Source organism: Dermochelys coriacea, chromosome 5 (assembly GCF_009764565.3).
Source record: "Dermochelys coriacea isolate rDerCor1 chromosome 5, rDerCor1.pri.v4, whole genome shotgun sequence".
Taxonomy (NCBI): domain Eukaryota; kingdom Metazoa; phylum Chordata; order Testudines; family Dermochelyidae; genus Dermochelys; species Dermochelys coriacea.
In genome coordinates this window covers 13368691-13383442 of record NC_050072.1, presented here as the reverse complement: position 1 = coordinate 13383442, position 14752 = coordinate 13368691, and the positions used below count along the sequence as shown (strand labels likewise).

The following is a 14752-nucleotide window of genomic DNA, read 5'->3' as shown; positions in this document are numbered from 1 at the left end:
ATCTCATTCTCAGAAATTACTGAAGCATGCTGAAACATTCAGAAAACAATTCAGCCTGAAGCTAATAGTTGCCTTAGGAAATTTTGGCTCAAATGATTAAAGTTTGGCAAAGTTATAAGCAACTGAAAATAGGGTCTTATAATGGGAAGTGTTGAGCAACCGTAAGTATAGGTCCTATAATTTCTACAGCAAATAACCGATATACAAAATACATAACAAGAATATCACCATTAACCCCTCATTGGTTTTAAAAGTATGGCAATCATGACCTAAAGTGACACATAAATGTCTTATATATTTGTACAGTTCATTCATTCGTTTCACAACATCAGTATAAAAATTCACATTACACATTACAATAACAACCTTAACTCTGACCGACAAGACATATGTTGAAAGAACTCATAAAGTTGTGTTGTGAGTCAAAATTAAGGTTACTGGAACGTGTAATATGAACTTTCAGTCACTGGGTTTTCACACATCATTACTGTTAAATGTAGGTATGGGTTGCAAGGATGATAGAATGTTTATTTGTTACCTTACATCATCATTTCCATGTTTCTAAGGTTTAGGTGTAAATCAATCACATTTTTTGTGTGGCAGTTAGCACCAGCAGTCAATTACAGCACTTGACTTGCTGGCACTCTTGCTTTGGCCTTTAGCCTCTGCCAGTTACTTTCAGCACCTGTGCCAACTGCTGCAGCCACGTATAGAACATATTTGGACGCAGAGACTTAAGGGCTGAATTCTTGCATTGGCTTTTCTAGCATGGGCAGCTAAGGCATTGAACTGGCTTCTTAAATGGATTCTTGGCAAGTCCTCTGGCTGTAAAACAATTTCTGAGCTATCATAGATTTAGCCTAATGCTGGGCTGTCATGTCCTACTGGACACCATCTCCTCTGCATTCTCCCACACTTTGACTGCACAGAATTACATCCTTGTAAGTGTGACCATTATATCATTGTTCAGAAGCCAGGCAGCAGTGTTTACATGCTTTGTTTAAACAACTTGCTTGGCTCCTACCATCTGATGACACATTATTCCTAGCAAATGGGAAATAATGGCCTTGTCATATGGATGCTTGTCAGGAGTGAGGGAAGTTCCCTAAAAGAGGGGTGGCCACTGGCGCCTGAACTGTGGCCCCGCCTCCACGCCACCCCTTTTCCCCTAGCCCCCATCCTCGCGCCACCCCTTTCGCCGAGGACCAGTCCCCACACCACCGCTTCCCCATAAGACCTCACCCCCACTCACTCCTCTCTGCCCCTTCTCCCCGTTTCTCACCCTTACGGCTGGTAAAAAGTGGGAGGTCATAGCTCTCCCACTTTTAAAAGTGATGGGGCCACGGCTTGTACTTGGTGTGCTTTCTCAGCTGGCACCTTTCCCACCTGGGGTGTCTTCTGATGTTTGTCTACCATATGCAGTTCTTTCTGCAGATTACTGATTTAGCATTGTTTTGTCAGCAGAATGACAACAGGTTATGGTGGATCACAAACTAAATATGAGTCAACAATGTAATATTGTTGCAAAAGAAGTGAACATCATTCTGGTATGTATTAGCAGGAGTGTTGTAAACTCGAAAGCTTGTCTCTCTTACCAACAAAAGATATTACCTCACTCACCTTATCTCTTAACAGATTTGATGACAGATTTGAAAGCCAAAACATCTGGATTATTCATTCCTTATGGAAGGACAGTAGTGACCGTGCTTTAGGGTGCATCCACACTAGGAGAAAAGGTGCTCTCTAACTACATCTTAGCTAACACATGGTAAAATCCTGTTGTGGGCAATGCAGTTTGTAGTTTTCACATGGAAGTCAAGGAAAACAATAGGATAGAGCCTATGGCTTATCCCCACCAGCTAGCTCATGTAAGAGCTGTACTGTATTGTGCTTTGTCCACAATAGGATTTTACTAAGTTAGCTAATAAATATATGTTATAAAAACACTTTTTTTCATAGAAAAGGGCTGCGAGTTGATCTGTATCACCTACAGCACCTTCTAGAGTCATTCTACTAGAGGTTTTTCTAAAACATCAATAGCAGCTATAACAAACAAATCACAATCAAAGTTAACAAGAGTAACAAGAGTTACTAAAAAGAAAAGGAGTACTTGTGGCACCTTAGAGACTAACAAATTTATTAGAGCATAAGCTTTCGTGAGCTACAGCTCACTTCATCGGATGCATTTGGTGGAAAAAACAGAGGAGAGATTTATATACACACACACAGAGAACATGAAACAATGCAAGATACTAGGAAGATCTCTTTGCTAATCCAATGGAGCAACTCTTTAATTTATCCCAAATTTATATCTTTAATAAGCATACTGTGGACTTCTATACAATTTTTCTTCCATGATCTTAGAGTGCTTTTACAGATTATTCTATGTGGGTGTGCAAGATGGGGGTGGTGGAAGGGAGGGTTCATGATGTATGCAAAATACATTGTCAGGTAAAATGTGCATCAGAAATATAGTTTAATTTATCATTAATCCACTGATTTTTGCCTTTCTTTCAAAGCTAACATAATTCAGTCTACTGCATTAACAGTAAAGACTTTTGGTCCTATCCCTATATTTACCCACTTTAGCAATAGGTAAGAATTTTTGTATGTTCCTAGAGGCTAAGCTTTGAAAAGGATTGTTATTAGCTGATTAAATAGGGAAAACAATTTCACACAAATGTTCAAAATTTCAATTTCTTATGTGAATTTTGATTAGGCAATGATCTCAGGTATTTCATCTTTGCTTCCCACACACATTAAAACACTTGAGATATATACTAGTTCTGAAGGTGAATTTTGAATTGTACATTTGGCTGTAAAATTTGCAATTTTCACTATGTTGATTAGTAGCAGATCACAGCATTTTGTTTCTGTGCCCTAACTGGGTGGTTTATATAATTAATCCACATAGAGAACTATAAATATTACAATTGACTGTACACTTCAAAATCACCCTGTGCCTATTAGCTTCCTAAATCATTCAGTCAGGGAACAGACCACTATGTGACTTGTGTAATGAAAAAGCATGGTACAAATTATGACTTCTACATTCAGTTGTGAGAACTGCAAGTATGACAGTCTGCAGGCAGAGAATTATTCAGATGAAAAAAGTTATGGATTGATTCATAGATTCGAAAGCCAGAAGGGACCACTGTGGTTATCTAGTCCAGGGTTTCTCAACCCATGGGTCAAGACCCAACATTGGGTTACAGTCACCAGAATGTTTCAAAGGGTCACGTGGCAGCTTCTGTGGCTCATGTCCCATGGTGCTGGCTGGGCTGCCTGCTCCAGGCACTGCAACCTCTGGGGTCCCAGCACCATTTAGGTTTGGCCCAGCTGTCAAGATGACAGGAGTCTGGATAGGCCAAATTGGAGTGAGTGGCACAGAAACCCCATGAGCCAAATCACAACTCCACTCACATGAATTTGGTCCAGTCAGGTGAGCTGGCCCATACCTGAGCAGTGCTGCAACTCCAGAGGTTGCAATGCCTGGACTGGAGAGCCAAGCCAAGCCAAGCCAGTCCCACACCTCACTGGAGCTGTAACAGCTGCCGCTGTGAGGTGAGTGCCAGGCAGCGCCCAACCTCTCCCTGGGGCAGACATGCCAAACCTGGGGGGAAAAAACCCGCAGAAATTGGGCTTGTTTTTGGCTTCATTGGCTTGTGAGTTGCTTGTTGACTAGTTTTTGGCTTGTAGTTTGTTGCTTGTTTGGCTTGTGGCTTGTAGCTTGTTGTAGCTTGTAGCAAGCAGGAGCAAGGCCGGGAGAGAGTCAGGGGTGCACAGCAGGTCCAACACAATCCCAGACTGCACAGGAGGATCTAGTCACATAGAGTTTTGGGGTTCTTAGGGATTGGCTTGTTTTAGCCTTGTTTTGAAATGGAATTATCTTGATTTTTGGCTTATTGTGAAAGTCAAGATGCTTATTTACCACGTGAAAGTTGGCAACTGTGCCCTGGGGTAGGACCCGCCTGAGATCACCTCAGGACCTCCACCCCCAGACTATTTACTGGGTTGCAACAGACCATAAACATTTACAAATGGGTCCTGAGCCCAAAAAGGTTGAGAACCACTGCTCTAGTCTAATCTTCTGTGTGAGAGAGGCCACTGAACTTCTGAATGAATTCCTGTTTGATTGCTTTGGATAACAAATGTATCTGAGAATTTCATATTCTACTCAGTGAAATTTGTTGCATATACTATCAATTATGAAAAAAGAAAAGGAGTACTTGTGACACCTTAGAGACTAACAAATGTATTTGAGCATAAGCTTTCGTGAGCTACAGCTCACTTCATCGGATGCATTCAGTGGAAAATACAGTGGGGAGATTTATATACATAGAAAACATAAAACAATGGGTGTTACCATATACACTGTAACCAGAGTGATCACTTAAGGTGAGCTATTACCAGCAGGAGAGTGCGGGGGGCAGGGGGGAGCCATTTGTAGTGGTTACAGTGTGTATGGTAACACCCATTGTTTCATGTTCTCTATGTATATAAATCTCCCCACTGTATTTTCCACTGAATGCATCCGATGAAGTGAGCTGTAGCTCACGAAAACTTATGCTCAAATAAATTTGTTAGTCTCTAAGGTGCCACTCCTTTTCTTTTTGCGAATACAGACTAACACGGCTGCTACTCTGAAACCTGTAATTATGCAAGGCACTGAATTTAGCCGTATGGAGTGGAAATCTATCAATTTCATGAAAAAACTCATACAGATACAGACAGACATTGTCTTCCTTTCCAAATGCAAACAGATGGACATCATACCAAAAGGACTGAAGGTAAAAAATCCATTACAATCTACATACCACACAGACTATGCTGACAGCTTGTGCCACACTCTCTCAAAGAAACTGCGGAACAACCTGATCAACATCCTGTACAGCAAACAGGGAAAGATTAAGAATGAACTCTCTAAACTGGATACTCTCATAAAAAACCAACCTTCCACACAAACTTCTATGTGGCTGGACTTTACAAAAACTAGACAAGCCATTTACAACACAGACTTTGCTTCTTTACAAAAGAAAAAGGACGCTAAACTAACTAAACTACTGCATACCACAAGGGGCCACAACAGTGTTTCCCTTAACCCACTGAGCAATATTGTTAATCTATCCAACTATACTCTTAGCCCAGCAGAAGAATCTGTCCTATCTCGGGGCCTCTCCTTCTGTCCCTCCACCCCCACGAACATGATACAGTTCTGTAGTGACCTAGAATCCTATTTTCGACGCCTCCGACTCAGGGAATATTTCTAACACACCTTTGAACAACATACTAACCCACAGAGAGCTTCCTACCAACACTACAAAAAGAAGGATTCTGGGTGGACTCCTCCTGAAGGTCGAAACAGCAGCCTGGACTTCTACATAGAGTGCTTCCGCAGACGTGCATGGGCTGAAATTGTGGAAAAACAGCATCACTTGCCCCATAACCTCAGCCGTGCAGAACACAATGTCATCCACAGCCTCAGAAACAACTCTGACATCATAATCAAAAAGGCTGAGAAAGGAGGTGCTGTCGTCATCATGAATAGGTCAGAATATGAACAAGAGGCTGCTAGGCAGCTCTCCAACACCACTTTCTACAAGACATTACCCTCTGATCCCACTGAGGGTTACCAAAAGAAACAACAGCATTTGCTCAAGAAACTCCCTGAAAAAGCACAAGAACAAATCCGCACAGACACACCCCTGGAACCCCGAGCAGGGGTATTCTATCTGCTACCCAAGATCCATAAACCTGGACATCCTGGACGCCCCATCATCTCAGGCATTGGCACCCTGACAGCAGGATTGTCTGGCTACGTAGATTCCCTCCTCGGGCCCTACGCTACCAGCACTCCCAGCTATCTTTGAGACACCACTGACTTCCTGAGGAAACTACAATCGATCAGTGATCTTCCTGAAAACACCATCCTGGCCACTATGGATGTAGAAGCCTCTACACCAACATTCCACACAAAGATGGACTACAAGCCATCAGGAACAGTATCCCCAAAAATGCCATGGTAAACCTAATGGCTGAACTTTGTGACTTTGTCCTCACCCATAACTATTTCACATTTGGGGACAATGTATACCTTCAAATCAGTGGCACTGCTATGGGTACCCGCATGGCCCCACAGTATGCCAACATTTTGATGGTTAACTTAGAACAACGCTTCCTCAGCTCTCGTCCCCTAATGCCCCACTCTACTTGTGCTACATTGATGACATCTTCATCATCTGGACCCATGGAAAAGAAGCCCTTGAGGAATTCCACCATGATTTCAACAATTTCCATCCCACCATCAACCTCAGCCTGGACCAGTCCACAGAAGAGCTCCACTTCCTGGACACTACGGTGCTAATAAGCGATGGTCACAAACACCACCCTATACTGGAAACCTACTAAACACTATTCCTACCTACATGCCTCCGTCTTTCATCCAGACCACACCACACAATCCATTGTCTACAGCCAAGCTCTTCGATACAACCACATTTGCTCCAACCCCTCAGGCAGAGACAAACACTTACAAGGTCTCTATCAAGCATTCTTACAACTACAATACCCACCTGTTGAAATGAAGAAACAGATTGATAGAGCCAGAAGAGTACCCAGAAGTCACTTACTACAGGACAGGCCCAACAAAGAAAAGAACAGAACACCACTAGCCATCACCTTCAGCCCCCAACTAAAATCTCTCCAACGCATCATCAAGGATCTACAACCTATCCTGAAGGACGACCCATCACTCTCACAGATCTTGGGAGAGAGGCCAGTCCTTGCTTACAGACAGCCCCCCCAACCTGAAGCAAATACTCACCAGCAACCACACACCACACAACAGAACCACTAACCCAGGAACCTATCCTTGCAACAAAGCCTGTTGCCAACTGTGTCCACATATGTATTCAGGGGACACCATCATAGGGCTTAATCACATCAGCCACAATATCAGAGGCTCATTCATCTGTACATCTACCAATGTGATCTATGCCATCATGTGCCAGCAATGCCCCTCTGCCATGTACATTGGTCAAACTGGACAGTCTCTATGTAAAAGAATAGATGGACACAAATCAGACGTCAAGAATTATAATATCCAAAAACCAGTAGGAGAACACTTCAATCTCTCTGGTCACTCGATTAGAGACCTAAAAGTGGCAATACTTCAACAAAAAAACTTCAAAAACAGACTCCAATGAGAAACTGTTGAATTGGAATTAATTTGCAAACTGGATACAACTAACTTAGGCTTGAATAGAGACTGGGAGTGGATGGGTCCACTTTACTTTACACAAAGTAAAACTATTTCCCCATGTTTATCCCCACCTGCCACTGTTCCTCAGACGTTCTTGTCAACTGCTGGAAATGGCCCACCTTGATTATCACTACAAAAGGTCCCGCCCCCCACCGTGCTCTCCTGCTCACCTTAAGTGATCACTCTGGTTACAGTGTGTATGGTAACACCCAATGTTTCATGTTCTCTATGTATATAAATCTCCCCACTGTATTTTCCACTGAATGCATCTGATGAAGTGAGCTGTAGCTCACGAAAGCTTATGCTCAAATAAATTTGTTAGTCTCTAAGGTGCCACAAGTACTCCTTTTCTTTTTGCGAATACAGACTAACATGGCTGCTACTCTGAAACCTATCAATTATGAATTATTCACTCAGCTATCGTTTTTATACTCTGTTACCCACTGTATTACACCTTAGCGCTGTTAAATTCAATCCACAACTTCCAGATCATTACTAGAAATGTGAAATAAAACCCAGCCTGAAACCTAGCCCTGAGGTCCCCTACTCTGGTATCCAAGCCAATGTGAATTCATGTTTCAAGAGAAATTGTGTAAGGTGCCATGTCAAATACTTTGCTAATGTCTAATCGTGTCTAAAACCCCACATCTGAACACCTCCAGGCTTTGAGTCTCAGAATGCTGGAGCTGCATTTTCAAGTCAAGTTTTCCTCAGCTTTATTTATCAGTAGAGAGCTTGGTAATAACAGTCCCCCATGACTGCATTATCTTATAGTATCAAACTCCTTAATGATAATAGGTCCAGGAATTTTCTGCTCTCACTTCCAGTCTTGATGGGTCTGTAGCAGAGGCCCCCAATAATTTCTCATTTACTTTTTATTTTTTGTGACTTTATGCAAACTAGTTCACTAGTTGGATTTTTCCCCACACTATATTTAAGCAACACTACTAAGTACAACATTATTTATTTTTCCTAAGCATTCAATTTCAGTTCTTTGATGCTATACAATCAGTTCAAAGGCTCAGAGACTTTAAATACTCATTGAATTCCACCCACAGTTTAACAATTACATTTTCCAGCAGTTTGTCTCCCTTGCCACAGACATAGTTCCAAATTCCTTCACAAGAACCTTCAAGACAAGTGATGCATACAGTCTGAAATCATTTGAGGCAATGATCGCAGACATATGCTCTTTGCGGTTTAAACACTGAGTTTTCGTTCTGCAGTTTCAAGATGCAGATCGTGCCTGTGTCACAAACGTAATGAAGTCACATGTAACCTTAATACCAGTATTCAGACATTTAGTGTTGTCACGTGAATGCTGTAAATCAGCAGCAATTCAAATTAGTCTGCTAAAAGCTTTTGGACAATTAACTGCAGTTGATATTTTTACATAATTGCTGTAGTACTTTGGGAATCTGCAGTACTGTCCTGATCTCCAGGGCATGAGCAGGAAGATGCTGCTGTCATTACAATGTTCACTCACCCCTGGCAAACTAATTGCCTTGCACTTGCTGACTGTTTTCAGTTTGACAGCCAAGCTGCGGTTGAGGGGAGCTCTACTGCATTTAATTGTCTCTTGCCATAGTGTTCTGGCAAGGTTAACTCTTTTAGCCTCTTTATGTAGCAACAATGGTCTCACAATATGCTCAGTATCAGTACTGTGGGTTAAAACTACACATGTATTTGCAGAATACAAAACAGACAACCTTTAAACACTGGCATGCACACATCCTAAAGTGGTGAGGAAAAAGATCTGAGCAAAACTGGATGTTATTGCTCAGATTATTCGTATTCATTGATTTTCTGAGAACAAGTTGCTTGTCACTGCAGCATTGCTATGGTGATGTGCTGTAGTTGTTTGTTTTCAAATAGGGTGACTGCTTTTTGTTGTATATGTTCATTAGTATTACGGTGAAACCTAGAATGTCAAATCTCAACTGGGGCCGCAGTGTGTAAGGTGCTGTACAAACTGAGCAAGAGACAGTGCCTGCCCTGAAGCCAGACAAAGTGTGCCTGGAGAATACAGAGACACAGAGGATGAATTGACTAGTTCAAGCCACATCGAGGTCACTGGGAGAGTAGGGAATGGAACCTGGATACCCTGACTCTCAGTGTTCTAGCCACTGGACCATGCTGCCCTTAACCTTCTGTCACAATTTCAGGGAACCTGAATTTCCCTTCCGTGGCCACTGTGGGCACTCATTTTGGGCTTCCATCTCCCAGCCATCATCGCTGTTGGGTGAGAACTGCATCTCACGCCCTCCTGACTGGGGTTCTTGGGACCACTTGGCTCCTACCAACACTGTGATAGTCCCAGAAAGCCAGACTGCTTAAACAGGCCAGGGCCTGCACTTTACTTTCTCTGCAAGGGCTATCAACAGTGTATTGCCTGAAGTTATAAGTTACCACACAGCTCCTTCTCGGCAGGCACATTTAATCTTATGGATGGATTAGCTACTGGGCCAACAGGCCTGTGCGCAGGGGCCCCAGTCTACTGGGGGTCTCTGGAAAAAATCCACCACCAGGCAGTGGAAGCCTGGAGCCCCAGCTGTGGGGCAGGGGAAGCCCCCCACAGTGGTCCCCAACCCAGTACATGGCAGCCGTCGCAGGACGGGGAAGCCTGCCCCGTGGCTACAAACCCCATCCCGGATGGTAGCTGCGGGACGGGGAAGCCCCTCAACCCAGTGGCTCCTGACCCTATCCCCAGCAGAAGCCCCCAGGTGGGGGAAGCTCCAGCGTCCCCACGCATCTCTGGCAGAAGCTGCGGGGTGGCAGGGGAAGTCCCCGCGCCTGACCCTCCTCTCTAGCACAAATGCTGGGCAGGCAGGCAGGGTGGGAGAATCCCCAGCGCCCCAACCCTGGTCTCCCACAGAAGCATGGGGGTGGCAGTGGAAATCTGAGCACATGGGCCCCTGCTGTGGCTCTGGGACTGGAGGACCTGTTGCTCCCCGCTGCATTCTGGGGCCAGGGCCCAGGGACAGAGCTTCTCCGGTCTTGGGGTTGCGGGTGGGGGGTGGCCTGGGGGGAGCAGAAATGAGCACAACGGGTTGCAGGGCTGCAATGGGGTGGGGAAGGCAGAATACAATAAAGTCTATCGAGGATATTGCAGGAAATTGCCTTATCTATCACACATATCTCTATCAAATGCTTAGCACTTTACAAATAAAGAAGAAGAAATAGTCCTTGTCCTACACACATTGCAATCTAGTTCTGACACAAATAATACAGGGAGGTGGTACACGAATTGAACAGTGGTCATTTTTTTTATGGTCTTGGTATGTCAGAAGAAGCGGGGGAAAGAAATCTTTGACCTAGCTGCTCCTGTTTTTTATCTGTGCCTGAGCTCCAGAATAAAACTGCCAGCCACAATGCAGCGCTTTGGGCCATGGACCCATTTAAAACACAACCCTTGTTCTGTTGCTGAAGAACACACTCCTCTTGTGATGATGTAGGGATGTGCTGAGAAAGCAGAAGAAAACCTTTGGAAGAGGGAGCAGGCTCTGCAGGTATGGAGCAGAGAAACGAGCCCCGCTTCTATAAGCCAACAGACAGGAAGGTCCAAAGTGCCTGTTTCACCGATGCTGTCTGGTCATCCAGGCCAAAGCAACTTCTATGACAAAGTCTACCATTCTGAATTTACATTTCACACTGGTCCGAATGACAGCACAAGATGCAAAGCGACAGAGAACCACGCCCTAAGCCTTTGCCCATAGAGTCTGTATTTTAGTACCTATCCAGGTAGTTTTAGATTCATTCGAGAAAGGAGAAGAGATATTGTAAAAAAAAATTTTAAATAATAGCCTGGAATTTTGAAGATGAATGAAGCAATATAAAAATGTTCTCACTGAATATTGTTTTCTGTTACCTCTGAAAGCAATCTGCAGAGTAGCAAACCATGCACTACTGCAGCTGTTTTCTATACTGGTGACTATTTAATAGGTAAAAGATTTTTTTTTAGCAGATATAGAATATGACCCAAGGTTTGCATCCATTTAGACCAACATTGCATTTCTTCCCAAGTTGGTATGTTGGAATCAGAAAGGGTGCCTACTGACCTGCCAAGATATTAGCATGGAAGAGTTATTAAAAAAAATCCCGGTACATTCAGACCTTTTCAGAGGAATTAGGATATTGAAAAGTAGGTTTGTGCAATAACAGAAATGAGGATCCTTCATTCTTAAACTCTGATCCTTGATGGGTTTGCGATGATGTATTTGCTGACATAGTATTTTCTTAATGTGGTTTTTGGTATATGTATATTACAGGAGTAGAACTGCCTTTGAGAGAAGTAAAACAGACGTGTTCAGAATAAAAACCAACAATGTTGGACAAATAAAGAAGATAAGGTATCGTGTAATATTATCACTACTATACTCTGTACAGCAAGATGCCGGGGTTGAGCTCTCAGCCTTGGCTGGGATCACAGTGGAGTTCTCAGCCCTGGCGGGAGCTCTGAGTCTCAAGCCCCACCCCTGTTCTGCCCAAAGCCCCGCCCATGGTGCCACCCCATTCCATCTCTTCCCCTGTGCCTCTGCCCCTGTTCTGCCCATGGCCCTGTCCCTGTTCCACCCCTTCCCCCACGGCCCCACTCTGCCTTTTCCCTCCAAAGCCCTGCCCACCGCTTGCTCCTCCCCTCCCACCCCGCCGCAACCCTGAGACTGGAAAAACTCTGTGCTCCAGAGCTGTGGCGGAGAGCAAGGGCTCCTCCAGCCTTGGGGCATGGCGGGGGAAGATTTTTCAGGGACCCCCAAATCTGCTACTGCCCTCCCACCGGTGCAAGGTTTGGGGAGGCTTAGCCTCCATTACGCCCTGCCCATGAATATTGTATAATATTATAATATATAATATATATATATATAATATAATAATAAGTTGATTCAATTACTTATCACTTGAGGTTCAGCCCCCTGCTTTATAGACCAGTAAACCCCATAGAGCACGAGCCGATGTCGCCAGGACTTCTTGGCAGACTTCACAGCGCTCTGCCATACGGGAGCAGTCTCCCCATGTACTAGTTGCAACACCACTTGGCCCGGCCACCTCTCCATCAGATTTGAGTGGCGTTGTGACCATGCAGCCAGAGCAGTGCTCTGGACCACTCTGGCAGCAGCTATACTGATTTAGTATGGGACTATGGCTTAAAAGTGGCCAGGCCATGGTTTCTTCCTGGCTCTGTGGCCTGTGGAATTTTGAACAAGTGCAAAAACCTACAGGGGGCATTTGCCACCCCCAGCCTCCCCAATTGGTGCCACTGCTCTTACCTTGCCTAATATAAAATGTGCCACTGAATCAAGGTGCTAGTTGCTGTCACACCAACCAATCCAAACTCTTGGGTATATTTTGTTCCTTTGTGCTGTAGAATTGAGCATGACAACACAGGAATGAATGCAAGCTGGTTCCTGGACCGGGTGGTAGTAACTGACATGAACAGGCCTCACCTCCGTTTTTACTTTTCTTGCAACAACTGGCTGAGCAAGGATGAGGGTGATGGCCTTTATGTCAGAGATCTGATTGGCAGCCTAAATCCCATGGATGTGCCCAAAGGTAAGTGTTTCTAGAGAAGCTGGATGATGTGGTTCATTGTCAGTAGAAGAGCAAGTGTAGTCCAGTCTGATTACGCATCATTGGAAGAAAGATGGTCACAATTCTGACCATGAATATGAAGGGTTTCCAAATTCTGGTAGCATTCTACAAGCAGCCTTTCTATAGCAGTGTGGTCTTCTTCTCTGTAACTCTGCACCAGTTCTCAGATGCCTTGGGAAGAATGTGGATTATATCATTATTGAAAATGGTGCCTATTTCAGAGTGTTTTAAGTAATGATGTTGAAAAGAGGCCAGGACAGCTTGCAAACCTGACAGATACTCCCAAGCTGACATCAGTGTATATGCCGGGTGGTGACATACAGTGTACATAATATGAGTAGGGATCTGACCTGGGACCAAGATATGAAAGTTGAACCTGCGGACTAACCTGCAGGTTGTGTGTGTGTCAGTAGCTTACCTCCAACTGCTAATGGGCAACCTCAGGTTGAACTTCCCCTGCCCACCCTGTGAGTATGCCAGTACAGTCTAGATTGGGCATGGAGATTGAACTAGCATCTCCCCCTTAGACTGGCTTTGAGGGAAGGGCTGTGGGTGGGGGAAGCTTGTGCTTCTGTTACATACCAAACATCTTCAGTGGATAAGTAATGGACTTCTTGCTCCGGTGTTGTCAATCAGGCCTTTGTGCCTTAGTTTCCACGTATGTAAAATTGGGATAATACTTACTCCACCTTCATAAAGTGCTTTGAGATCCTTCAGTGATAGGTACTTGGCAGGGGGTATGTGAACCCCACACCATCCAGGAAGAGTTAATGACCTGCTGTGGGCTCAGTCAGCCTCACTCACTTCACTTGCTGGAGCTGTCAGGCTTGGAGTGGGTCATTGTAAGGAGAGAGCCAACTCAGTTGGGGATGGAGAGGGTGGAAGATAAGGATGACAGCTCCCAAGCCATGTGAGAAGCCTGTGTGGGAAGCTGATTAGCAGACTTCAGACAGCCAGGGCCTCCCTGCTGGAGGGTAGGAATGACACCAGCTGTTAGTCTGAGGTTTATCAGGTGGTGGGTGTTAAGGCAAGCTGCTGCAGCTGGGGTCTGCCTGAAAGGAAGTGAGCTGAAAACTGAGCCCAGCAGGGATGAAGGTTCTTTTGGTTTGGGGTTATGTTGAACCTTGCCTTGGGATACTTCTGCACTGCAGCTGGGCACCTCCCACCCCGAGTTGACAAACTCGAGCTAGCACATTAAGAACAGCAATGTGGATGTTGGGGCTCTGGCACAGACTTAGGGTGGCCACCCGAGCTCAAACCCAGGGGGTCAGGTGGGCTTAAGAGCCTGAGCTGCTGCCTGAGCCACAATGACTACACTGCTATTTTTAGCACACTAGCTCGAGCCCCACTAGCATAAGTCTGGCCACCTGGGCTGAGTGGCTCGGTCCCAGCTGCATTGTTGAACTCCCGCAGTAACTGGGCAGGAGGGCTAAGCCACATCCATAAGTGATGTGTGCTGAAGAGTCCATTGGAGAAATGGAGGCAGGGCTTCTGCAGTGCCATGCCATACCTTGAGGGGCATGCAGGGATGGCACCTCCCCCATAGTGCTGTTTAAGTGCAAATTATTATTGTTCTTATGGTGGCTAGGGTTCCATCAGAAGTGACCTGAGGGAGATAATCTATTCTTCCTGTTACTAATGCCATAACACTGATTGTTCTTGCACTGTGTTCTTAAAGAATTTTGTCCTTCTAATGAGTTGTGTCTTTCTAAGGGAGGTTTTTATGCATGAAATAAATATGAAATATTCTTTAATACTCATAAGTGAGTAAAAATGCATGTGGGAGCCATTTATAAGAGCAGGACCCTGCAGGATCTGAATGAGACAATGTCTAGAGCCACTCAGCCAAAAATCCACCCAGTGACTACATACCTCCCATTGTGACTGTGTGCTCTGATATGTTTT

General features: G+C 44.6%; 1 protein-coding gene across 1 annotated transcript in view; it reads left to right on the top strand.

Moving 5' to 3' along the window:
* LOXHD1 (lipoxygenase homology PLAT domains 1) overlaps positions 1-14752 on the top strand; it is a 299746-nt gene that overhangs the window by 93253 nt on the left and 191741 nt on the right. The window contains exons 6-7 of the mRNA XM_043514533.1: positions 11530-11610; positions 12624-12808. Coding sequence (XP_043370468.1) covers positions 11530-11610; positions 12624-12808 — 266 coding nt within the window. The remainder of the gene's footprint in view (positions 1-11529; positions 11611-12623; positions 12809-14752) is intronic.